The sequence below is a fragment of the Vanrija albida genome (assembly GCF_041260175.1).
Source record: "Vanrija albida strain AlHP1 chromosome Unknown contig_5, whole genome shotgun sequence".
Classification (NCBI taxonomy): Eukaryota; Fungi; Basidiomycota; class Tremellomycetes; order Trichosporonales; family Trichosporonaceae; genus Vanrija; species Vanrija albida.
In genome coordinates, this window is record NW_027191424.1 from 574,276 (window position 1) to 598,544 (window position 24,269).

At 63.9% G+C, this 24,269-nt stretch overlaps 12 protein-coding genes across 12 annotated transcripts; 6 read left to right on the forward strand and 6 right to left on the reverse strand.

The window, feature by feature from the left end:
- Positions 1-612: 612 nt before the first annotated feature.
- On the forward strand, positions 613-1,640 carry Q8F55_006336 (uncharacterized protein; the record flags this gene model as incomplete). Its single annotated transcript, XM_069354797.1, has 3 exons — positions 613-673; positions 712-865; positions 896-1,640. The coding sequence occupies 3 exons, from the start codon at positions 613-615 to the stop codon at positions 1,638-1,640; spliced, it is 960 nt and encodes a 319-aa protein (XP_069206868.1).
- A 184-nt stretch (positions 1,641-1,824) lies between these two features.
- RMT2 (Arginine N-methyltransferase 2) lies at positions 1,825-3,214 on the reverse strand (the record flags this gene model as incomplete). Its single annotated transcript, XM_069354798.1, has 5 exons — positions 1,825-2,099; positions 2,181-2,418; positions 2,468-2,565; positions 2,613-2,641; positions 2,724-3,214. 5 exons carry the CDS (start codon positions 3,212-3,214, stop codon positions 1,825-1,827), a joined length of 1,131 nt encoding a protein of 376 aa, XP_069206869.1.
- A 165-nt stretch (positions 3,215-3,379) lies between these two features.
- On the forward strand, positions 3,380-4,020 carry Q8F55_006338 (uncharacterized protein; the record flags this gene model as incomplete). The annotated part of the gene is made up of 2 exons (XM_069354799.1): positions 3,380-3,703; positions 3,754-4,020. The coding sequence occupies 2 exons, from the start codon at positions 3,380-3,382 to the stop codon at positions 4,018-4,020; spliced, it is 591 nt and encodes a 196-aa protein (XP_069206870.1).
- Positions 4,021-4,043: 23 nt separating this feature from the next.
- Q8F55_006339 (uncharacterized protein) lies at positions 4,044-4,202 on the forward strand (the record flags this gene model as incomplete). The annotated part of the gene is made up of 1 exon (XM_069354800.1): positions 4,044-4,202. The coding sequence occupies one exon, from the start codon at positions 4,044-4,046 to the stop codon at positions 4,200-4,202; it is 159 nt and encodes a 52-aa protein (XP_069206871.1).
- Positions 4,203-4,286: 84 nt separating this feature from the next.
- On the reverse strand, positions 4,287-7,000 carry AKR1 (palmitoyltransferase akr1; the record flags this gene model as incomplete). Its single annotated transcript, XM_069354801.1, has 10 exons — positions 4,287-4,372; positions 4,415-4,484; positions 4,529-5,097; positions 5,135-5,221; positions 5,269-5,359; positions 5,408-5,731; positions 5,797-6,206; positions 6,247-6,319; positions 6,411-6,770; positions 6,806-7,000. 10 exons carry the CDS (start codon positions 6,998-7,000, stop codon positions 4,287-4,289), a joined length of 2,265 nt encoding a protein of 754 aa, XP_069206872.1.
- Positions 7,001-7,304: 304 nt separating this feature from the next.
- Positions 7,305-8,015, reverse strand: APC11 (ubiquitin-protein ligase Anaphase Promoting Complex; the record flags this gene model as incomplete). The annotated part of the gene is made up of 3 exons (XM_069354802.1): positions 7,305-7,456; positions 7,541-7,642; positions 7,808-8,015. 3 exons carry the CDS (start codon positions 8,013-8,015, stop codon positions 7,305-7,307), a joined length of 462 nt encoding a protein of 153 aa, XP_069206873.1.
- A 261-nt stretch (positions 8,016-8,276) lies between these two features.
- Q8F55_006342 (uncharacterized protein) lies at positions 8,277-9,434 on the forward strand (the record flags this gene model as incomplete). Its single annotated transcript, XM_069354803.1, has 3 exons — positions 8,277-8,290; positions 8,325-8,409; positions 8,520-9,434. The coding sequence occupies 3 exons, from the start codon at positions 8,277-8,279 to the stop codon at positions 9,432-9,434; spliced, it is 1,014 nt and encodes a 337-aa protein (XP_069206874.1).
- Positions 9,435-9,520: 86 nt separating this feature from the next.
- On the reverse strand, positions 9,521-13,142 carry Q8F55_006343 (uncharacterized protein; the record flags this gene model as incomplete). The annotated part of the gene is made up of 10 exons (XM_069354804.1): positions 9,521-9,694; positions 9,731-9,952; positions 10,003-10,131; positions 10,166-11,112; positions 11,157-12,187; positions 12,227-12,498; positions 12,539-12,674; positions 12,716-12,774; positions 12,811-12,942; positions 13,020-13,142. 10 exons carry the CDS (start codon positions 13,140-13,142, stop codon positions 9,521-9,523), a joined length of 3,225 nt encoding a protein of 1,074 aa, XP_069206875.1.
- Positions 13,143-13,424: 282 nt separating this feature from the next.
- Q8F55_006344 (uncharacterized protein) lies at positions 13,425-15,344 on the reverse strand (the record flags this gene model as incomplete). Its single annotated transcript, XM_069354805.1, has 2 exons — positions 13,425-14,386; positions 14,486-15,344. 2 exons carry the CDS (start codon positions 15,342-15,344, stop codon positions 13,425-13,427), a joined length of 1,821 nt encoding a protein of 606 aa, XP_069206876.1.
- A 547-nt stretch (positions 15,345-15,891) lies between these two features.
- Positions 15,892-17,421, forward strand: Q8F55_006345 (uncharacterized protein; the record flags this gene model as incomplete). Its single annotated transcript, XM_069354806.1, has 7 exons — positions 15,892-16,072; positions 16,111-16,181; positions 16,247-16,452; positions 16,530-16,740; positions 16,785-16,846; positions 16,885-17,171; positions 17,267-17,421. The coding sequence occupies 7 exons, from the start codon at positions 15,892-15,894 to the stop codon at positions 17,419-17,421; spliced, it is 1,173 nt and encodes a 390-aa protein (XP_069206877.1).
- Positions 17,422-17,576: 155 nt separating this feature from the next.
- Positions 17,577-18,182, reverse strand: HTZ1 (histone H2A.Z; the record flags this gene model as incomplete). Its single annotated transcript, XM_069354807.1, has 5 exons — positions 17,577-17,627; positions 17,663-17,799; positions 17,851-17,957; positions 18,010-18,032; positions 18,087-18,182. The coding sequence occupies 5 exons, from the start codon at positions 18,180-18,182 to the stop codon at positions 17,577-17,579; spliced, it is 414 nt and encodes a 137-aa protein (XP_069206878.1).
- A 309-nt stretch (positions 18,183-18,491) lies between these two features.
- Q8F55_006347 (uncharacterized protein) lies at positions 18,492-24,007 on the forward strand (the record flags this gene model as incomplete). Its single annotated transcript, XM_069354808.1, has 2 exons — positions 18,492-19,394; positions 19,430-24,007. The coding sequence occupies 2 exons, from the start codon at positions 18,492-18,494 to the stop codon at positions 24,005-24,007; spliced, it is 5,481 nt and encodes a 1,826-aa protein (XP_069206879.1).
- Positions 24,008-24,269: the final 262 nt, after the last annotated feature.

Sequence of the window (24,269 nt, forward strand, 5' to 3'; positions counted from 1 at the left end):
AGCCCGACAGCCAGGGTTTTATCCGAGCGCCTCACCGCGAAACACGGCCTGGCATGACGAAATCTGGGCCAGGTGACTTGCTGGCGATCAACAGGTCCGCAGCAACCGGAGGTGACAGTCCACTTAGGCGGAGCCCACGGTATTTATCCAATTATTCTGTCCCATCCCGCGCTCACCTCCGCATCCTGCTTCAAAGCCGAGCAGGAACGTTGCCTCACTCTTGTCGACACCGCCGGCCATCGAAGCGGAGTCGTCAGTCCGGAACAGAATAAACAGCCTTGTGCCTGTGAGCCGCCTGGGGCGCAAATTACGATGGTCTGCGCAGCGGCCATCCTCATGTGACCATGGCTGGGGCGACTGGTCTCAGACAAGGTATGTGAGGGATGTGGCAGAGGCTACAGAACCGCTCCGAAGCAAACGACGCGTGACGGGCATCGAGGCCGTTTACATATTCCTGGGCCAGCACGACGTGACCTTTAACGCAACGACACGGCGCGTTGAAGGAGGCTTACGGTTCGTCTACCTGTTTACCCCGATATCGTCATCTCCAAGACAACCCACCAACCTCGAACTCAGCCATTTTACTACATTTTCCATGCCCTCAACTGCAGAATGACGGTCGCGGCTCGCCTCACCGCCCCCGCCAAGCTGCCTCCCACCGATAGAAAGAGCTGTAAGCTGGCATTGGCCGAGTGTGGCGCTCACTCCCAGTCCGCAATGACTTTGAGAACAAGAAGGCCGACCTGGAGAATGCCATTTCGGCCATCATGGGCACCCAGTGGACGCTGGACGTCGACCCCCGCCCCATCTGGCCGTACCTCGCCACCTCAAAGTTCAAGGGCCGCATCGGCGAAGTCATCCTTTCGTGAGTCTCCTCGACAGCAGCTAACATCAGCTACTTCGAGCCCATCCCCCACGCCATGAAGTGGCAGCTGTTCTACACCTACCCCACCACAAAGGACGATCTCAACCGCCTCGTTCCGGCCCACTCCATCAGCCTCGACGTCGACGTTGAGGGGAGGTACGAGTGCTGCGGCCCCACGATCCGCGGCGGCAAGATCGTCATCGTCTTCAACCCGGCCAAGGTGTGCTCCAGCGCAGGCGGCTTCGAGAAGGATTCGATTTTGAGGGAACTCGCCGCGGCCGAGGCTGGCGCTGGGAGGCGTATCCCACTCCCCGTGGCGGCCAAGCTCAGCATCAGCACTTTCTACACCAACGATCCTGAGCCCTACGAGACGATCGCCGCCATCCGCAAGGCGCTCGACAACCCCGAGCTCGAGTTTGACCCCAACTTCGAGAGAGTGTACTCTGCCCTCAAGGCCAGCGGGCGGGACGATGCGGACGACCATCTTGCCGGCGTTACGAAGGCCTACCTCGCCGACCTGGCGTGCACGCTCGCGCACCAGTTCGATAGTGACGACATGCAGGAGGCCTTTGTCGACGCCGTGCCTTCCAACCGGATTGTGCTCCGCGTCGTGCCCCAGCTCCAGGGCGGGGGGAGGTACGGCGGCACCGACTGCGAGCCGTGGATCGAGGACGGGGTGCTCTACCTCCAGACCACGGCTGAGGGGTGGGGCAGGAACACACAGGGCGTTGGCAGGAGACTGGTGGAGCTTGTCAGCGACAACGCCGAGGCGTGAAATGCGTGTGAGCCGCTCCTTGTCCGCCGGCGGTCGGACTTGCGGCGTCGTCGGCGCCGTGGCTGTCCGCTACGCGTGCTTCCGAGAGTGAGGACGACTGTGTCATATCCAATGAATGTGTTCTTTTCGTAGCGCAGTGAAAGCATCATGTACCACCACGTCGTATTAGTGCATTCAACCCCGCCTACATCAGCCGCATCTTGCTCACGGGCAGCTTGTACCCGGGCAGCTCCCAGTATCGTCTCCTGACGCCCTTCCACACCTCGCGAGCGAGCGACTCGGGGATCGCGACGTCGTGCCACGTCGTGTCGAGGCCAACGTCGTCGAGGTGCAGCTCGGCGAGCGACGACGAGACGGCGTAGATGGTCGGGTTGGTCGCGCCCAAGCCGTTCCAGAAGGAGAAGACGCCGGCCTCCGCCTCGAGGATGTCGGGGAGGACTTCGAAGAAGGCTTTGAGGTCTGCGGGCGAACACGAGCGCGGAGCGCGAGTGTGAGCCAGTATCCCAGCAGCAGAAGATAGCCCAGTCAGCCGCGACTCACCCTCGTACCCCTCGGCAAACGTGTCGACGAAGATCGCGTCAAAGCCCATCGCGTCCTCGGTGCCGGCGATCAGCTCGCCCAGCTTGTCGCCGACCACCCAGTCCTGCCACCGCCCCTCGAGGATGCGCACGCCCGGGATCTTGTCGACGCCCGTGTCGCGGATGTGCTTGAGCACCTGGGGGTGGGCCTCGATGATGGTGTGCGACGCGGGCGAGGTGGACTGGAACAGGCGGTCGACCTGAGGCGCGCACGTCAGCGAGTGTGCGAGGCCCGTCGCGGTAACTCACAATGCCGAGGCCGTAGCCAACGTTGAGGATCGACATGCCGCCGTTCGCGCCGTTCGCCTTGGGGTGGTCGGCCGTCATGAGGCGGACGTGCTCGCGCACTGGCGTGGTCAGCGACACTGCGAACATATGTGAAGCTGGCACTCACTCAGCGGCTCCTCCCAGCCCATCATGACACTGGAGCCATTAGCACGGTCTCGGTCGTTGGCGCCGTTCGCCCTCGCCCTACGGGCTCGGACTCGCTCGGGCTCAGACTCACCCATTGCCGTCCGCATCGAGCACGCGCTCGCGCCCGTCCGCGCCCGTCTCCCACGTGAGCTCGGACGCCAGAAACGCGAGGTTGTCCCCCGCCGAGCTGTCGTCCTGCGCGCGGAGCGTGACGACGCCGTTGCCCGCGTCGCCCTTAAGCGCGTGGTGGAGCATCTCTGAGCGCACGCCCTCGTTCCGAATCGCCTCCCAGCTCTCCCTGTCCCCCAAAGAGAGGGCGACCTCGCCCGCCGTCCGGCCCCAGTGGTCGACGGCGTTCCAGACCGCGCCGGCGCGCAGCAGCTGCCGCACGATCGCGGGCTCGCGCCGCTCGGCAGCGTAGTGCAGGCAGCTGAAGCCGAGGTCTTCGTCCTGGTACCATGTTGGCGCGTGCCGCTCGAGCAAGGCCGCGATGGTGAAGGCTGGCTCGGTGGACGAGGCGTGCAGCAGCGCCTGGGCGAGCTCGAGGGCCTCAGCGGGGAGGTCGGCGTCGGGGGCGGACATGGCTGCGGGCGCGAGCAGAGTTGGGGGGAGGAGGAGAAAGTGGAAAAGGGCAGAAGGTGGAGGTGTGCCGACCTCAACTTTTGTTGGGATCCGTGCCTGAAATGCGAACCACCCACATGAAATCCTCCACCACCACTCGTCATCCACACCATCCCCCAACCCACAATGCCATCCCCGGCTCCCGCGCGCGGCCCGCGCAAGCGCAAGATCGGGAGCGCGTACACCGGCCCCGCCGAGGCCGAGCGCTCGCTGCCGCCAAAGCGCACCCGCCTCCCGGCACCCCTTCCCCCAGCTGGCCCCAGCACGCCCGGCTGGGCATGGGAGGGGCAGCAGGCTCCGGCGGCGGACGCCCCTCCCGCCGGCCCCGAGCCCGAGCAGCGCGACGCGGCGACGCTCGCGGGGTGGGCGACGCGCCGGCGGCACTTTGCGGCCAGCTGGGCGCGCCTCGCGGACCTGAGCAGCGCCGACGCGTCGCTCCTCCCGAGCGATGTGAGTGCCGTGCCGGGCTTGTCGAGCGTAGGAGCCGCTGACACCTCTAGGACCTGCTCAATGCGCTGCACGCGCACACGGCGGCGCTGTACGCGTCCCACGGGCTGCTGGCGCCGGTTGGGAGCAAGACGCGCAAGTACACCTACCTCTCGCGCAAGAAGCGGGCGCTGCTCGTCGAGGGCGTGCTCGCGCGCCCTGGGCCGAAGGCGTCGAAGAGGGAGAGCACCCGCAGCCTGTACAAGCGGCGCGAGATGCGCGCGTGCTTCGAGGGCAATGCGCTGCTTGCGCTTGGTGGGTTTGTGGGAGGGCCGCGCTGACGCCAGGCGTGTTGGTCGAGGAGATGGTGCGGGCCGAGCTCAAGGACGCGGGGTATCTCCCGCTTGGCCGCCGGGCCGGCGAGGACGGGGCCGAGGGCGTCGACGGCGAGCCCCGCGACGGTGACGGCACCGACAACGAAGACAACGAGAACGAGGAGAACGACAACGACCACGACGACTAGACACGGTGACCCCACACGGTGACCCCACACCCCCACCTCCCACTGTATCATCTCTATGCATCACCATTGTATCCTAGGCTACACCTACACCTCCTCCCGCGCAACGGCGACATAGCCGTTGGGCTTCTTCGCTCCGCCAGCGGCAAGTTTGCGGCGGTACGCGGCCCAGCCTGAGACGTCAGTTGGTGTTCAACCGGTAGCGTCCAACTCACCCTCCGGAGGAACATCATACAGCTGCACGTAGTCGACACCGCTGCCGCCCGACCAAAAGTCCATGCAGTTCTGTCGCGTCAGCATGGTCCACGCACCGCTCACGCCGTACTCACCCGGACTAAGCCTAAGTCGAATGGGTTCTGCTCTTTGCCCGCCTTGGCCAGCCCGCTCGCACCCTTGCCCTTGGTGAAGAAGTCGAGGCCGAGGAGCTGGAACAGAGGCCCGGTGATGACCTTGCCCAGGCCAGAGCAGAAGCGGCCGAGGACACCACATCGGTGGTTGTGCCCGTGCCCATGTCCGTGTCCATGCTTGCACTGCGGGCCGTGGACGTGGCCCGCCTCTGTCGACGCGCCTTCTGCGTCCGGCTCTGCCATCGGCCGGAACTGCACACCAGCAGCGCGGAGGGCACCCGACTGGTCGCGCAGCGACGTCCCACCCTTTCCACCCATGTATCCGAATCGCCCGAGGTTGGACACCTCGAAGGTGGTCATCTGGCGCGTCACCTGCCATAACTGCGAGATGGCAAGGATCGACGTCCATGTGAGCTGGAGCGTGGCCCAGAAGGCGACGGCAACAGCGAACGCATCGTATGATGTTCCTCTGCAGAGCGTCTCGGAGATGTCGCAGACGGAGAAGCCTGGGATCGCCGGGGCCTCGTATGCTGGTGCGCTCTCTTGGATGTCTGGGGGAGTCAGCTGCGAGCGCAAGCATCAACTGACATGAAATAGTCAAGCGGTCAAAGGAGATGACTCCAGAGATGAGGAATAACACGAAGAGGAGGAAGAAGCGGTGGTTCTTGTAGCCGACTGTGGCCGTCAGTGTCGGGCCCGGTGAGGGGAGCTTGTCCACGCACCACAGTTCCAGATCCATGGGCAGTGGTGGTCGAAACGCCCAACACAGCGGTCGCACGACCGGCAGTGCTTGGACCGGAGGGGCTTGCGCACCTGGCCGTGTCAGCGGGGTGACACGCGAGCCTTTTACACCCCACTTACCATGCAGAAGATGCAGAAGTTGGTGCCGTTCAACCGCCCCTCGTCCGTGAGCAGATCAATCTGCTCCTTCGTCTCGCCGTCGTTCTCAGGCTTGGGCACGTATCCCGGGTCCGTCGTGATGGCCTTGTAGAAGGACGCGGCGCAGCCGACGAACGAGACGAAGAAGGTGAGCTGAGAGAAGAGGTGGCCAGGCGCGCCGCGGACCAGCCGCGTAGCCCAGGTGTAGAACACCCAGAGGAGCGAGCCGGTGATGATGCCGGCGAAGTAGGGCGAGGCCGTGATGCGGTCGTGTGCGGGCTTGTGCTTGAGAAGGCGGACAGTGATCTGTGGGGGTTAGAGGCGTCCCGGTAATGACGTCGTAGCCGTGTCGCACGTCCGGCGCTACTCACCATCTGCATCGCCACAAAGTAGGACACGGCCAGCGGCAGGGCGATGTACCACTCCAAGCTCTTGAGCGTCAGGAACGCGGCGAGCAGAACGAAGGTCGGCAGCACAAACACGAGCACGCTCGTGTTGCGGTCGCCAAAGCGCGCCTGAATCGGCCTTCCGTCCGGCGTGCGCACAGCCTCCTCGAGGGCCCGTTCCAGCGGTGCCGTCGACTTGAGCTCGACTGCCATGTCTCGGGGAGTCTTGCCCTGCTCCTCTCTCGCCTCGAGGTCGGCGCCCGCCTCGATAAGATGCTTGATGCACGGCAGCGAGCCCTTTACGACAGCCCAGTGGAGTGGGGACAGGCCGGCGTGGTCGCGTGTCTGGACCGACGCGCCGTGCTTGAGCAGCAGCTCGACCGAGAGGCCGTCGCCTGGGGGTCAGCGGGGCTGGAGCCTTGTGCACCGACTCACCCTGGTACGCGGCCCACATGAGCGCCGTGTGGCCGTCACTGTCCTTCTCGTCCACGGCGACCGGCTGCTGGAGCTGCGGGTGTGAGCACTACTCGGCCGAGGAGCACTCGGCAGCCGCAGAGCCGATCATAGCTCGCCAGCCACCGCCACGCCGCCCAACTCACAATGTACAATAGCGGCATGACCGCGCTGCTGTGCGTCACCAGATGCAGCGTGTTGAACCCCTGCGCGTCGTGGATATTCGGGTCGGCGCCGCGCGTCATGAGCAGGTGCACGACGTACAGGTGCCCGTTGCGTGCGGCCCACTGGAGCGGGGTCGCCCGCAGCTCGCCGCCGACGGCGTCGACGTCGGCGCCATGATCGAGGAGCCAGCGGCACGCGGCGATGTGCGCGTTGATCGCGGCCCAGTGGAGGGGCGTCACGTCCTGCTCGTCGCGCGCCGACGTGTCGAGGCCGGCGTCGGCGGCCAGCAGCGCGTCGAGGCCGGCAATGTCACCGCGCTGCGCGAGCGTGTGGATCGTCGGCTGGGCGTTAGTTTGATAAGATGCCCTAGGCTCACCCGCACCTCCTCGTGCATCGTCTCGAGGCCGACGTCGGCGCTCGACCTGCCCTCGGAGAGCGGGTCGTCGGGGAGCGCCGGCGGCGAGTCGGGCGGCGGCGTCGCGTTGGTCGTGATGATGAGCGGGACCGACTCTGGCGGCGTGCTCGAGCCCGATGCGGCGGCCTTTCCCTTCTTGTTCTTCTTTGGCGGCATCGAGATGGGCGCGGGGGAGGAGTGATGGGGGGAGGAGTGAAGGGAGGGGGTGGATGGATTTGAGTGGAGTTGGCAGTGTTCAGGGCGGGTGGAGGCGACACCGCGTCTGCGGCGAGGGGCGGGGCGGTGCCCGGCCGAGGGTGAGCGACGCCGCGTCCGTCACCGAGCACCGCAAATAGTTTGCACCACGGCAGCGAGCCGGCGCGGGCGACAAACAGCAGAGACAAGTATATGCATACATGGAGTGGGTGTGGTACAGTGCACGCGCGGTGCACGCTGAGCGAATGCGCAGTGCTACGCCCGCTTACTCAATCTCGACGTCGTCCTCGCCCTCGACCACCTCCTCGGCCTCCTCGTCGCTGTCCTCGCGGCGCGGCATCGGTCCGGGGGCGACAGAGGCCATGGGCGCGCCGGATACGGTCGTGGGCAGCTGGTCGGGTTTTCTGTCGGCCGTGACTGCGATGTCAGCGCGGGCTAGGGCATGACCGGCGGCGGCGGCGAGGGTGGAGCCGTCCGCCGTCGCCGCCTCGCACCACTCACCCCATGGCCTACGGTCCAGCGGGCACTGCTGCTTGCTCGACTCGGTGTCGATCCACTTGAGGAGGCAGTGCATGTGGAAGACGTGGGTGCATTCGCCCCAGACTGGGGGGTTAGCGGTGTGTCGTCCAGGCGGCCAGGCCGGCATGGTGTTCCGGCCCTCGTGATGGCGGCGAGGAGCTTGGCCAGCGCTGGCCAGTTACACAGCAGAGGCCACACGCTCGACTCTATGCGCTCGCTGACGCTCGCGCCCGCGCCCGTCCGACTCACTCAGCGGACAGTCGTCCCCCGGCACCTTGCACTCCGGGCAAGTGCTCTCAAACGCCAGCCGGCAGATACCGCACACATCGTCGTCGTCGTCGTCGTCGTCGTCCTGGTCGTAGCCGCGCTCGGCAAAGTGGTACGGCTTGTGTGGGTCGGCCGAGGTGTCCCACTTCCAGACGGCGACGGGGCGGTAGGCCTTGACGGTGAGTTTCATCGGGGCTGCGAGCGGAGCGAGCAGCTCGGGTGGGGGCGGGGGAGTCGATGTGCGGCGGAGGGGTGGTCGAGAAGCGCAGCGGCGGGGCTGTGGATATGCTTACTGGTCGGCTGCTGCTCGCCAGACTGCAAGATGGAAGAAGACGAACAATGAGTGATGGACAGACAGACAAGACGATCGCCGCCGTGTTGTTGTTGACACTCGCGCCCTTTGTTCCCGCGAAATCTAATCTGCAACTTCGGCAACTCGACATCACCCACCATGGGCTACGCGATGTAAGTCGCCCGCGAGGGGCAGAGCTCACCCCAGCCTGATGCAGTGGACGCCGGCGGCGCAGCCGCGCGGGTCGAGCATCTCGGACCTGTTGTTGAGCCGGGTGCTGGAGCACTACAACGTGAGTGCGCGGGTCCTCCCCTCCCTCCTCCTCCCCTCCCCCTCCGCTCTCCCTCTCCCCCAGCCTCTTTGCGCTCACCCCCCGGACCGGTGCTCACGCCCCCCCTCCAGATCACCCACCCCCTCCGCAGCACGATCCAGTTCCGCACCTTCCGCGCCGCGTTCCCCACCGACAAGATCCCCGCGCTCGGCGACATGACGGCCGCGCCGCCCCCGAGCGCGACGCGCATCCTCACGACCGTGACGTACAGCCAGAGCATCCCGCCGGTGCGCGACGTGCCGGTGCCGATGGGCGCGCGCGACGACGTGACGTACTTGTTCTTGGAGGACCGGGAGGGTGCGGCGGCCGCCAAGGCAGAGGAGAAGAAGGACGAGAAGAAGGACGAGAAGAAGGAGGACAAGAAGGACAGCATCGAGGACGACGGGTTCGAGATTGTCGACCACCCTGGGATGGACGTCGACGCGCCGCCTGACAAGGCCGCAGAGAAGGACGAGGGGGCGCCCAAGCCGCGCCAGCCGAGCAAGTACAAGATCCTCGCTGTGCGGCCCGCAACCCTCGTCATGCCGACGCTGCACAACCTCCTCTCGCCGTTCGTCCTCGGCCTGAGCAAGAGCGCGCGCGCGGCGGCGAGCACGACGGCGCAGGCGGCCACGCCGACGCCGCTGACGGGCACGCCGCTCGTGCTCACCACGCTCGCGTTCCCGCCCACGGCCCACCCGCAGCCCGCGCTCAGCCTCTCCGTGCACATCCTGCCGAACGCTAGCGCGCAGACTATCCTGCTCGAGGGCGAGTGGGAGGGCGCGAGGCCGGAAGAGGGCGGCGGCGCCGAGGCCGTCCTGAGAGAGTTTTTGCTCGGGTGCGTCCCCGAGGGGGTGGTGGGAGAGACGCGCTTCTTCACGTGGGCGAAGGATGGGGGAAGTGAGGACCCGTCGCTCGGCGGCGCAGAGGGCTGGGTCGGCGTAGAGAAGAGCAGGCGGATGACAATGCTCCTGGCCCGCGCGCTCCGGGAAAGCTCGTTCATCTAGACATAGACGCGTGGCCATGCATGCAAGGTGGCGGTGGTACAGGTGTGTTCTAGTGTCTATAGGGAACTAGGGGTGGCGGGCCACGCCTAGCTGCGGTCCACGGCGGTCGCGTTGCCGTACGTCGTGTTGGCGAGCCCGCGGGCAACGAGTGCAAACTCGTGAAGCGCCATCTGCATCTTCTTCGACGTGCGCGATCTCAGAATCGTTCCCTTGAGCCTCGACTTGGACTCGGCAGTCGCGCGCGGGTCGGGGAAGCCCTCCTGCATGTTCAGCTCAAGCTCTTCAACTCGACTCACCTCGGCCAGGACGCCGTCGAGCCAGTTGGACATCTCGGGTCCGGGAACGCGCGTGACAAGCGCCGTAAGGAGATCGGCAAGGTTGGGGATGACGGAGCGGGGGCCCTCGGATCCAGCAGAAAGTAGCAGTGCGCGGAGGATTTGCGGGCCGAAGTGCGAGATGAGCGGCTCGACAGCGCTCTCGAGGGGCGAAGGGTAGCGCGTGTGGTTCAAGAGGGCATGCTGTGTGAGGTTAGCGGGTTCTCCCAAGGCGTGGCCACCCGTCAACTCACGAAGAACTCGGCAGCCGTCTTGAGCGAGAACCGCTCCTGCGTACCGAGGCCCATGATACCCAGTGCCATGTACGCCTCGATCACCTGAGTCGGGAGGCGGAGCAGTACACCGGGGTAGCGCGACGAGATCTGGGGTAAGCGGTTGTCGACACATGGTACTCACTGCCGAGCAGAACTTGAACCACGCCTCGACGACATCAGGGTTGTCGCGCATGCCGCCGGGAACACCGAGCATGTTGCCAGCGATGGCAACCAGGCGAGTGCCTGCGTCCGCGACCACGTTCCACCGCTCCGTGTCCTCCTCCGTCTTCTTCGCTTCTTCGGCATCGTTCCTGTCCTTCTTCAGCTGAAGAGGGGACGTGGCTGTGCCGATGCGGAGAGTAAGAGTCGACGCCAGGGACATCCAGAGGGCAGAAGGCTGCTGCTCGCACGCAGCGCAGACGAGCGACAGGAGGGGTAGTGGCGAGAGCGAGATGAGTGTCTCGGTCGACGACAGCGTCGCCTGTTTGAGCAGGCTCGAGATGGCGTCGGCGACCTCACCGTCACCGTTCCACACCGTCACCACGCCCGAGATGGCGTTCTCAGCCTGCTGCCTCAAGGCCACCATGCCGGGGTCAGCCCTCGCCGCATTGATGGCCGCTTCCTTGACTTCGTCGTCGCCCTCGAGCGAGTCAAACATGTCGTCGTCTGATGGCGAGAGACCCTTGAAGCACGCCGTGAGCGAGTTCATCGCCTGGACGAGGAGCGGCGCAGCGTCCACAGGGTTTGATTGGCCAGCAGACACAGCCTGGCCCAGGCGCTCAACAATGGGGCCGAGGATGCCCTGCACTGGCGCAATGGCATCGCCGGGAGGCAAAGCCTGGATAACCGAGGTGATACCCTCAATAACCTTTGTCTGCTCCTCCGGTCCGAGGTCACCAATCTTGCCGTGGAGCTCGGAGAACGCGCCGATGTGGTTGACCAGCTTGCTGCGGCAGATGTCACACAGCGCCTTGAGGGAGTCGGCGGCGGATGGTGCGACAAGGTGGGATGAGGTGAGCGAGGGGACGAGGTAGTTGAGAACAGGGAGTAGGTGCTCCGGGTGGAACTTGAACCACTCTTCGTAGGCGCCTGGGATGTCAGCTGAGACACACGTGTCCGCCCAGCAGACGTACGGATCATGCACACGACAGTTAGGCGCAGCCTCTCCTCTCCCAGGCCGGCTGTTGGGCGCTGCTGCAGCTGTCCCAGAACCTGATCAGAGAACAGCACGGGTAACGACACCCGCTCTGCCAACGGGACGCCTTCCCCGCTGTACCGAATACAGTGGAGTGTCGCCTCGATGTCCTGCCACGGTGTCGAGGGGTTCGAAGCCTGCTCGGTGGCGATACGGGTGAGGGAGTCAAGCATCTCATCCCGGAGGATGTAGTATGCGCCGACAATGACTTCGCCCGCGTCTCGACGCCAAGTGTCAAACGCCTCGCGGTCGTCGCGGTCGAGGCCGCCCAGGGACGAGTCTTCTCCGGATCCAGGCCAGCGAACTTTGCGCCTTGTGACATCGACGAGCTCGCGGAAGAACGACTTGGCGACGGCCCATGTCTCGCTCGTCTCGTGGGGCTCAGAGAACACGTCCGAGTCCATGATCGCCTCCTGGATGTAGGGGTAGATCGGGAGAGTGAGCTCGGACACGTTCTCGTCGACACCGCCGGTGCCCTGCCAACCAGTGATGCGCAGAACCGTCGTCAAGAATGCCTGCACGTCGGACTGGTTCAGACGCTCAACGAGCCATGCTGAGGAGTGTTCGACCAGCGAGCAGAGCATCTTCGTGAACGCCTCGACTGCTTCTGATGGCTCGTCGTCGGCACCGCCGATCAGGCCTTGACCGTTAGGGCCGATGACCCAGGCGAGCAATGGCTCCGTAAGAATCTTTGTTCCCTTGCCGTACTTGAAGATTGATTCAGAGAGGACCTCGACGAGGGTGGTGGACGCCGCAGGGAGGGGAAGGAGGGCGTAAAGGTGTGGTAACAGAGCCGAGAGCTCGTCCGCGCCGAGGCCATAGTTGATCCAGCTCTGAGCGCACTTGCACGCCGCCTCAGCGGATTTGATGCAGTCAGCAGGCGACTGAACAGCATCGCCGTTCATTGATTCGGTGATGGTTGCCATAACGGCGGGAACGTCGAGGTCAAGGTGACGTCGGAGGGCGTTCCTGTGCGGTCAGCTGAGCTCTGTGAATAAGGCAGCTCACCTCTTCTGCTCGCTGATACCTGCACGCGAGATCTCTTCCACACAAATACCACACCACTCCAGCGCCCACAGGCGCAACCGGCTGCGAAACTTGGCTTCGTCGCCCAAGCCGAAACCGTTGCTGAAGGGGTGCTTGGGCGTGTTGTACCCGCTAACCGGCGCCGAAGGCGGAAGCGTCGTTGCGCGTGCGAGCGCTGACGAGACGGTCCCAAGAACGGTTTGGATAGGATTAGGGAAGATGTGGAATGGGAGGCGGAGGATGAGGGAGGAGAGCTGGGGCGTGAGCTACGTCTCGCAACCCCGGATAACTCACACAGCCGAAGAGCTTGCGGACGACCACGGCGTTGGCAGGCTGCCATGTCTGCGGGTTCGTGGGCGAGATGGCCTCGGAGAGCGTGTTGAGGAGGAGGTGGAGTAAGGCGGGCTGCAGCTCCTGGGGCAGTGACTCCCTGCGGTGTGAGTGGTGAACCGCTGTACATGCACCACCCACCAGTCACGCGATATCTTGGCCTGTGCCGTGTGTGCCGAGAAGAACCGCACATTCGGGTCCTGCCATCAGTAGGTAGCACTCGAGAAGACACCTACGTCGTGGTGCGCCAGGCCCGCAATCAGCCCCCACGCCTCCGGCCGAGCTTGCAACTCCTGCAGCTGCTGCTGCAGGCTCTTCGCGAGGGCGGGGTTGGACGACGTCGCGGGGTCGAAGAGTTGGAGGATGGTCTGAGGTGTGAGTTAGTTGGCAGACGCAATCGGCTGGGTGAAGACTCAAGGTCGAACACCCAGCCAGCGACACTCACGGCAGCCACCTGGTCGATGTCGCTCTGCGGGAGCACGGGGAAGGAGAGGTTGGTCGCTGGCGGGGGAGGGGGCGTGGGAGCTGGCGTATCATCTGGCGCGGCGTTGCCGCCAAAGGCGTTCATTATGGGAGGAGGGTGAGGGAGGGAGCGCAAAGTGGAAGAATGTGAGGAGAGGAAGAAGAGACGCGGACCTCGACAATTGACGAGGTGGAGGACAACAAAATACGACCGACGTTTGGTGGATGAAAGCTCATTAGGATTGTCACGCGGTTTCTAATGATCGGGGACGGCTTGCCTAATCACGATACGCTTGCATTTCAATAGCCACACTGGTGGCTGCCATGCTGCTCGTCTTCTATACAAACACAACAATGCAACAAAACGAGAGTCACAAGAGTCTACACACTAGCGCTTGACGTAAAATTCGCCTCGGACGGGTAATGATCCGGCCTCGAGCTCGCCGTCGAGCCCGACAATGGCGGCGCGCACATCTGCTACGCCGTCGATGCCCGCCAGAGCGCTGCCCTTGAACAGGATCTTGGCGACAAAGCTCTGTAGAACACCGTTGCGCCCTTCCAGAACATCCAGCGCAAGGTCATCGAACGGCGCGCGGACAGTTAGGCCGTATGGTAGATCGGGGTCCTCAGACGGGCCCGTCGTAGCATTGAGGTACTCGTCCGGGTGGATGCGGCCGAATGCGTTCGGAGGCGGGTCGTCCGGGTCGGCTGTGCCGTCGCTCTCGACCGGTCCGTCGAACACGAGCACGTCGGGGCGGATGGCGGTGACGTTGACGGCCACATGCTCGAGACCCTTGGGGAGCTGGATCGAGGCGACGACGATGCCTGAGGCGTGCATGGTTCCCGCAATCTCGAAGAACTTGATGTCCTCCAGAGTCACTTTGCGAACGATGTTGGGCCGATTCGTAGGAGACGGAAAGATGAGGTCGAGCGAGAGGGAAGGGAGCGACTGTAACACCCATGGAGGGGGGAGGGGTATCGACGGGTTCGCGCGAGGGACCTTGCTCAGTCCGCGGACGGTGAGGGGGTTGTCCTCGCCATGGAGGAACCTCTGAAGGAAGTGGGACAGAGGGTCGCCTGTAGAGACTGTGACGTCGCCATCGATGTTGACGTGCACCGAGGTGTTTGTGCACCTGGTTGCGACGGCGAGGACCTCGGCGATCGGCGTGCCCTCGAGCTCGACGGCGAAGGGAAGTCCGAATGGCACCTCATGGACACCAGGGTTAGGCAGGCTGATGTTGGCATTGATCTTAAGCCCGTTATCCGTGTACAGGCCGTAGGATTCAAGCTTGACGAGCTTGGCGAGATCGAGCGGCTTGCCCGGCGGTGGCAAGTTCGGCAACGCGGGCACTGCAGAGTCAGCCGCTAGGCCACTACCCTCTGGGCAGAGAAGGGGAGCTCGAAAGCACGCGGGACTGAGTTTAGCGGGGTGGGAGGAGGGAAACTCACCAGGCAAACGGAGAGGGATGGACACATCGATTTGGGAGAAGGTGAGGTACTTTGACCACCACGCGCCTTGGACGCTGGCAGTTGCCTCCTTGGCAGCAACGACGACATCGGCGTGCCCCTTTGCCCACGCGTTCTGGGACCACTTCCAGACGTCACCGGCGGGCGCCACGGGTGTACCAACGGCCTCGACCGAGATGTCCACATACTCTGGCTCGTGGACCTTGCCCACGAGCAGCGGCACCTCGATCGTGCCGGGGAACGAGACGTTCAACAGCGCGAGGCCGCCCTCTCGGCGGTACACGAGGATCTCGGGGATCGCGACGGTCACAGTCTTCTGGGGCAGCGTCCCGATCACGCCGTGCGCGACGGATTCTCGGACTCGGCCGAACCATCCAGGGACCCAGCTGGGCCACTCGCGCTTGGTCTCGGCGAGGACATAATCGACGTCGACGCCCCCGCGGAACGTGACGTTGACTCGGACACCCGAGCCCGAGACGTCGAGCACCTTGACGCCGGGAGAGGTGTAGACGAGTGCTGGGGCGAGGTCGAGGGATTCAGATTCGGCAGGCGGGATGAAGCTGGCTGCGAGGAGCGCAGTAAACACGACTACGCCGAGGATGAGTGATAAAGCGCAGGCGACGACCGCGAACCGCTTGGATCGCCGATGCGAGTGACCCGTTGCTGGCGTGTCAACGGTATACTCTGCCGATGCGGTGGACGATGCGCTCGACTCTGCAGCGCCGTACTCTGCGCGCAAACGGTCGATTGCCGACTGGCGGAGGAGCGGTGCCGTCTCGGAGTCCGAGGGCGCCGCTTTGGCCTTGCCTTTGCCCTTGTCGGAGCGGGTTACTGGGGGCATTGGTAGGTGATGTTGAGTGTATGAAGGAGTGTGTGATGTGGAAGTGTGGGAAGGTGGGTGTTGGCGGGTGTCGGGTCGACACGCGGCGGCTTGATGACGACGAGGGAATCGGGTAGGTGGGTGTGGGTGGGTAGGTGGGTGTGGGTGGGTGGCAACTGGTAGACAAGGTTAGGTTGGTGACAATGGCCAACGCTGTTGGTTCTTCTCTCTTTACTTGTGCGATGAACCCAGGCAGTCGGACGATGACAATGTCAAGAGACGCAACGAGTGATGCACGCTGCGTTGCGTGATGGTCGACTGATGCAAGGTAAGAGTTGATGCACGACAAGATGACGGATGCAGGGACGGGAGGACCGAAGGGAGGACGACGACTGGGGTGGGTGGGCGATAACGCGGCGCAGCATCAGCGGGAACGGCAACACAACCCTACAGAGTCAGCCGGCTTTGCCAACTGCCGCCTCGAGGATATCGACATACTCTCTCCTTTCGTCCTCCTCGTCCCACTCTCCCCTCTCTCCGTCGCAACACACGCAGCGACAAGCTCACCATGCCAGTGCCCGCCCCAATCTCTCCCATCTCCCCAACAAGCGGCTCAGACGCCGATTTCGACGCCGCCGAGATCGAACGTGTTGTCAAGAGCCTGAGCCGGCGCAGCCCGTTGCCGCGCTCGCACTTCGACCCGCCCACGGCCGCCTTCCTTGCCAACCGGGGACGTGTAGTGACTCTAGGTGGGTATCGTGCCAAATGGACAAGCTGACCCATGCAGGCATGTTCATCATCGACCTGTTCGAGGTGACTGATGCCGCCGGCAACCGCGTCCCTGGCGGTGACGAGGCGGTGCGTTTGGCTGCGTCTTGGACGCGCGATGCGGACGAGGCTTACTCATTGCTGACACTGGACAGATCGGCGGAGGAGGGATCTACGCTGCCACTGCGGCCCGACTCTTCCTCCCACCATCGCACGTCGGCTTCATCGCGGACAAGGCCCCTGACTTTCCACCCACGTTCGAGGACACGCTCCGCCGCCTCGGCGATGGTATGGTCTGGTTCCGGCCGGCAGAGGGCGAGACGACGCGCGCGTTGAATGTGTACTCGGGCTCTAAGATCGGGTAGGTTGAGGGAGGCCGAGGTGTGGGGAGGGGGAGGGAGGGAGCACTGCGCCATACCATTTACTGACACCTCGCAGAACCGGCCACCAGACGTTCCAGTACCTCGCAAGGCAAGCGCAGCTCTGGCCGTCCGACTTCCTCTCGCCCATCTCCCCGATCGCGACCCCACGCCCGGAGTGGATCCACGTGGTATGCGATATCGGCCGCGCTGGTGCCGTGCTCGACGACGCGGAGAAATGGCGTGCCCAAGGGTGGAACGGCGAGCTGGCGTGGGAGCCGCTGATCCGAGTGAGCTATTTCTCTGCCACCACAAGGTAAAGCTAACGCCCTAGAAACCGGACCCCGATGCACTGCCGAAGTACGTGGCCCTCGCGCGTCGCTTTGGGGTCTTCAGGTAGGTTGCTGTGGCGAACGTGGCAGCGCTGACCTCAGCCCCAACCACCTCGAGCTCCAAACCATCCTTGACGAGCCGGACGCCGATGCCGAGACCTGTGCTCGACTATTCCACGGCCATTTGGCGGCTATGGGCGGACCCGTGCCCGCCATCGTGATACGCGCAGGTGCGGACGGCGCGTTCACCCTCTCACGAGAGTGGACGGGCTGGGTACCGGCATACTTCCAGGACTCCACACGCGTCGTTGACCCCACGGGAGGGGGGAACTCATTCTTCGGTGGACTGTTGGCTGGACTGGCTCTTTCTGACGGCGACTTCCGAGCAGGTGAGTGAAGGATCAAGAGGGGGAGGAGGAGGGAGGCCAGGTTGACTGGTCGATCTCCGTGTCCCCATACCCCGCCACCGCCGCTAACTCCCCAGCGACGATCTACGCCGCCACTGCCGCTTCGTTTGCCATCGAGCAGCGCGGCCTCCCCATTCCGACCACCTCTGCCTCTGGCACGGAACTCTGGAACGGCGAATCACCATGGGACAGACTGCACGCCCTCGCCCGCCGTGTCGACCTCTCCGAGTAACCTGCCCATTGTACGCATATACCGAGATTAACTGCATAAAGGGAGAGATCAAAGCGAAGAGCCATGTCCATACACGAAGCGAATAAATGCGGCCAGAGGGCCGGGTAGGCAGAAACGATTCTGGGTAACAGCTATACTCAACAAGACGACAACATCTACTTCTTCTGGCTGGGACCCTTGACCGCACCGGGCTTGGTAATGAGGTTCTGGGGGTCAGCCGAGGTCCTGGGCTCCATCCTACCTTGTGGATGTGGGGAAGGACACCACCGCCGGCGATAGTGGCGCGGATGAGAAGGTCGAGCTCCTCGTCGCCACGAATGGCCAGCTGCAAGTGTCGGGGGGTGATACGCTTAACGCGGAGGTCCTTGGCGGCGTTGCCTGGGATGTTAAAGGCGAAAAAACACGTCGAGACGCGGCGGCACGACCTACCTGCGAGCTCGAGGACCTCGGCGGTGAGGTACTCCATAATGGCGGCGACGTACACGGCGGCCTTGGCACCGACGCGCACGTTGTTGGCGTTCTTGTTGCGCAAGAACCTGTGGGTACGCGTCAGATGAGCTGCCGAGGGAAATGCAGTTGTCGATTTACCTGTGGATACGGCCTACGGGGAACTGGATGGAAGTCAGTGTCTGGAGTGGCCCGAGGAGGAAGGTGCGAGGACTCACCTGAAGGCCGGCCTTGGAGGAGCGCGTGGTGAGCACCTTTGTCTCGGAGGAGGTCTTTGCCTTGCCTCCCTTTCCGCCCGTGGTCTTGGATGACATGTCGTGTTAGTGTTGTGGGTGGATTGGATGGAAGTCAATGTTGCCGATGTTGTAGTGACGACGAGGTCAATCGAGTCCGGCCGTGTCTTGTTTACAGACTCGGGTGGGGGGGCGGGAGTATTTCCTCAGTGGGCGATGGGATAAAATGGGAAACAAATAACAAAAGATATTCCACCACGTGTCAACCACGTTTTATGCCCTCACTTTCAAGAACAACGGACAACCAACTCTGGCGTTGCACCAACAAATCTCGTTCAAGGCGGCCAACAACCTTGTCCAACTTCCATCACCCACACCCCACCCAACAACATGTCGCGGCTCCCGCTCGCGCAGTGGGACCCATCCCTCTTCACAGAGCTGCAGCAGCTGCTGTCGCTCGTCGCGACGCAGCCGTCCACGTCGCTCGTGCGCAGGCTGTACCAGAAGCTCGAGGTCGCCCGCCCGTGGATCCTGGCCCTCTCCGCCCTCCCAGCCCCAAACAACGAGGACAAGGAGGCCATTGCCAACTCGCCCGTCACCAACTCGGATGGCGTGCAGGTCCAGGTCAAGGACCAGCTGCTCGCCACGACCAACGACATTGCCGACACGCTCAACATCTCGCACCTGTTGTCTGCTGTGCTCGCGCTCCACGCCGTCCAGGAGCGCGGCCGCTTCCCCAGCCGCTCCCCGACCGAGGTCGCAACCTACATCCTGCACGAGGCGCTCCAGGCGCTGTTGGATTTCGTGCGCGAGCTCCTGCGCTTAACGGTTGGGCCGGATGCCGAGGTCGGCGAGCCGTTCGACGAGCTGAGGATCTGGGTCGAGGACCTGCTCGATGAGAAGGGAGCGCTTGGGTTCCTCGCCGATGTGGCCGTTGACCAGATTGACGCCATCCAGGTCCGCTTGGATGCGCTTGTGCGCTCCCCCGCGTCTGGCGGCCAGCTCGACCTCATCAACTTCCGCGTCGCGGCGCTGAGAACCGAGCAGAACAGGCTCGCCGGCATCCTTGGCGTCCTTGCCGACTCGGGACTGTTGAAGACGTCCCAGGTCGTCAAGATTGTCAAGTGGTTGAAGAAGTGTGCCAAGCCGGACGCTGTGGCTGCCGCTGTGTTTGCGGCGTTCTCGGCGGCAACACAACCTTTGGAATCGATCGACCCCAGGGATCATCGGTACGACACCATCGCGACGTACTCGCGCCATGCCAAGTTTATCCTTGTGGTGTCCAACGTCATCGTGAGTGGGACTGAACGTGCAGCGCTGACAGGTAGTTTGGCGAGAAGTTTGAGGTCGAGCGTTTGCAGGAGGCCGTCAAGCTGCAGTGGTCGCTGTTCTACCACTCGGCTGTCCGCGAGGAACCCTCGCTAGCCCAGTCGGTCGGCCTCTCCGCCGACAACGCCGACCGGAACGTCCAGGACGCGATCAGCGCAGGCGTTTTGCAGTTCCTCTCGGGCCTTGTCGAGAGCCTTGACAGGCAGCCAGAGGACCCCACGACGGCCCTCGCATCCCGCTCCGACCCAGCAAACAACCAGTTCTTTTACCAGCAGCTCGAACTCCTCATCACCTGGCTTGCAGCCAAGCGCCAGTTCCTCCGTAACCTCAAGAACAAGGAGGAGGACGTCGGGCTGCGCCGCTCGCAGACGAACCCCACGACCCCACCGACAAACTTCCAGGGGTTCCTCACCCTCACCGCCGTCGTGTACACCAGGCTGCCACCAGATAGCGCGGAGCGGCTATGGGACGAGCCGTCATTCACATCAGTTGCCCTCGACAACCGCTCAACGTTCCCTGGTTACGCTTTCTGGGACATGATCACCGCCATCTCGACCGGCCCCGTGTGCGCGTCCAAGTGTTACGAGAAGCTCAAGGACACGCGTCTGTCATGGGCGTCGCTGTTCAAGTTCTACCAGCACTACACCGAGATCATGCCTCACTTATTCGAGACGACCAAGGTCTCGCGCCAGATCTCCCTCGACCCCATGCCTGAGGATGAGTACAATGCGCTTGAGGGCTGGACAAGGCTGCTGGCGACCGTTGTGCGCGGATCGGCCCTCGCACGCGGTGCGCTCCTCCAGGCCAAGCCCCACCCGCTCCAGTTGTTGTTCGACTTCGTCAACTGTGACATTGCCATCCCGCTCAAGGCTATCGTCATGGACGCCATCACCGCGTTTGTCGAGCGTCGCGGCGACACGGCCGACGACGACGTGGTTGCCCGCGCCGTCGAGTTCTACGAGCGCGTCTCGTTCGCCGACCCGACTCTTGAGGTCCGCGAGGGATCCCGCGTCCCGGCGCCCATTGGATGGATCCAGCGCATGGAGTTTGGGGAGCAGGACACGGGCGAGTACCCCCTCACCCGCGCCTACGTCAAGTTCCTCACGGCGCTTATTCCGTCTAGCAAGCCGAGAGTCAACAACGCGCTCCGCCGTGGCGCAGTGTACGTTATCGACAGGGTGCTCCTCGGTACGCACCGCTACGTCCGTGACGACGAGCACTGGGAGGTGCTGGACGCCGCCATGGGATTCTTCGAGAAGGCATTGCTGTCATTTGACCTCACCGACCTGCTAACCCCTACCCGCGGCACCGCTGCCGCACTGGCCGACCAGCCAGGCTTCCTGGTCCTCTTGAGGCTGCTGTCCGAGCCTGCAATCTTCACGCCGCTTGCCGATGTTGTCGACCACGCCACGACTGTCTCGCAACCCCGTGCCAAGATCATCTCGACTTGCCTCCTCCGCGTCCTTCGCATCTACTACCGCGTCCTCGACATCCAGCTTGTCTTCTCGGACGTGCTCCTCCTCACCCTTGCATCGACCAGCGGCTTCAGGCGTCCCCTCGGCTTCCAATCGCTCGACCACTACCTCCTGAACCGCCTCTCCAATGTCACCAACATTGCGCTCCTGGTCGGCGACGATGACCTGACAACGTCGTTCGTCAGCTTGAAGATCATCCAGGCGCTCGCCCAGTCGCCCTTGTTCTCCTCCACCGACGTCTTCCGTGGAGAGTACACCAAGGCCATGAACCGCCTCGCTGGTGTCATTGACGCGTCGGACGACTCGATCCGCATCGCCCAGGGCTTCTGTGTCCGCCTCGAGTCTGAGGGCGAGGACCTCTCACCAGAGGAGGTTGAGAGACAGGCCAAGGCTGTTCTCCGCGGTGACAAGGCCAACTCGCTGCCAATCATTGTTCGCTCGACAATCCTCGACCTCTTGGTGGACGGTACAGCCGACTCGACAGGCCCCAACATTGCCCACTTCCTCCTCGGCTTTGACTTCCGCGCTCGCGAGTTCGGCCTCCAGGACCCTCGCTCGCCCACGGCCCGCTTGTCATGCCTGGGCGTCGTTCTCGACCAGCTCAACTCGACCCCGCCTGTCATCCAGCTCCACCCTGTGCTCGCAGCCAAGAGCGCCCAGCTGCTCCACCAGCTCTTCGTTCACCCGGTCACCGGCCCATCTACCATGGCCTACGCCGAGTCGTACGAGGCCTTCCCTGCCCGCCAGCTCGCCACTCTGCCCAGAGTTTGCCCTCCCGCGACCCACGAGACGTCGGGCATGGGCATCGCCGCCACCCGCACGGACGAGGTCGAGACGTCGGCCAGCGTACTGGTCGCGTACCTCGAGTTTGAGCAGTACATTCTCTCGTCGGTTGCCCTTCAGACGTTCGCGTACGAGGGTCACGGCGCTTCATCAGAGTTTGTCGCTGGCCAGCTCTTCTCCGACGCCAGCGAGGACGAGGACCAGCGCCCGCCGCTCATCATCGATCTTGTCTCGGCCGTCGACATCCAGTTCACCGAGACGGATGCCGGTGAGGCAGCGCAGAACAAGGTCCTCGAGTTTTACTCTGGTTTCTCGTTTGACCAGTTCAAGCGCCCCGACTCTGACTGGTACGACCTCCAGCTGCTGTCGCGCGCCTTGCGCTCGTACCGCCGCCAGCTTGAGCGCCAAGGTGCCGTTATCCCCGGTACCAGCGCCGAGTCCATGGTCGCCGAGGCCAACTACATTTTGAGACGACTCGCTATGAAGAACCGCGAGACGGAGATCTCCATCGCCAAGGGCTCGTTCCTCCAGGCTTGGCTCGAGGCCCTCAAGGTGTCGCTTGCGATGCTGTTCCACACAGTGTCGGAGGACCGCCAGGAGATTCTCCTGTTCGAGCTCCTCGACGAGATCCTCAACCGCCTGACCGCAGACCTCGCCCCGGGTGTGCTTGAGATCCTCGCCGAGGCCGTCCTTGTTGCGCTCACCACCCTTGTCTCGGTTCTTTCGGTCATCGACAGCAGCAACCTCCCCGTCGACAGGCTCTCGTCGACCCTGGCGAAGATTGTCGACGCTGTCATCCGCCCCGGCACGACCGAGAATGCGCGCGGCAACCTGTACGCCGCAGTGAGCCAGTACCTCCAGCTTGTGCCCGAGGACAAGCAGAGCCCGCTGCACCGCGTGACTGTCACCGCGCTCGGCGCACGCAAGGACCGCTTCGTGTCGGTGCTCTGCCGCGACGCCATGGACATGCGCGACGTGTGGAAGACCGAGTGCTACTCGCTCCTCGCGTCGGTCGTGTCCCTCGGCGATGGCTCGCTTGTCGCGCCCCTCACCCAGGGCGGCTACCTCGTCCAGATTGTGCGCAGCGTCAAGGACCGCGAGATGGCCCTGCAGGAGTGCCTCTCGCCCGACCACGACCACTTGCACGCGTACTGGGTGTACGAGTCGAAGCTCGCCTTCCTCATCGCCTACGCGGCTACCCCCAAGGGCGCTGATGATCTGGTCGAGGCTGGGGTATTCCAGACCTTCGCCACCTGCGGTTTCATCGCCGTGCAGCCGTTCAGCGAGGATGTTGTGGACGACGTTTCCGCCAACGAGACTGTCGAGCGCCAGCACCGCGTCCTGGTCTGCGCTCTCCAGCTTCTGGTCCGCATCCTCACCTCCAACACCCGCTCCGGTGTCGTCCACGGCATCAGCTTCCTTAACGCCCACAAGGAGTCCCTGTTGGTGCTCCTGCGCGAGAACCAGGCGTTCATCACGGTCCCCGGCATTGACGAGACGCGCCTTATCATTGCGCTTCTCACGCTCGTCGTCGGCCAGGTCAACCCCGAGGACCTCCGCTCGGCGTCGGGCTTTGGCGCCTTCCACCTTGCGGTCCTCTCCCTCGCCGCCAAGTTCTTTGACAAGCAGTGGGCCGACGCGACGCGCGTCGATGCCGAGAGCGCGCGGCCAAAGGTGCTCGCGCTGAACCAGGTCATCCTGACCTACCTCTGTGCGACGACGGTGGGCCTCAAGGCAGGCCACGGACAGCCGGTGTTCGTTACCGGCGTTGCTCGGGCCAGTGGAACCAAGTACATTGCGTCGGCACCGTCGCTCCCTGCCGCGGTCGAGCTGCTCGCCGACCTCGCCGAGGCTGCGCAGGATGTGTCAAACTCGTACGACGATGTGGCCGACAAGATTGCCGCGGCCGAGGACATCTCGGCGTTCGCTGCGCAGTTTGAAGTCGAGACGGTCGACGAGCTGCAGGCGGCGTTTGCGGGCCGCATGGGCACGATCTACAACATGATCGAGTCGTTGCTGCTGCTGCTCTGGCGTCACCTGCTCTTCTACGCCAACGACGCGGGCGCGGGCTCGGACGCGAGCGGCACGGTGCGGCCGACGACCATGTCGCTGTCGTTCTCGACGGCGGGCGCTGCGACGGCAGGCCCAGGTGCGGCCAGCCTCAAGTCACTCGAGCGCGTGGCGGCGTCACTCCGCGGCGTGCTCGACCGCCTCGACGACGTCGACGCGACGATTGGGCAGGGGCGCAAGGAGGACGCGTACCATGCCATGCTGGTGCGGCGGTTGCGCGAGCTGTGTGCGGGGCTGAGCGGGGAGTAGGGGTGGCCTGGGGCGGCTAATTGCATAGAAATTACGTAGCAGACGTAGCAGACGAAAGACCGTGTATTATTCTCCTTCTTGTTAGCATGCATGAGGTCGTGGAACGGCGGGTGGGGTGGTGTGGGGTGGGGTGGGGTGGGGTGGCGAGGGTGGGGACTGCCGGCAGCTCCCCGGTCATAGCCGAGGGGCCGAGAGCCAAGCCGAGTGCCGAGTGCGACTGACGACGGCCGACCTCGTCCTCCAACACTTGTCAACCACCCAC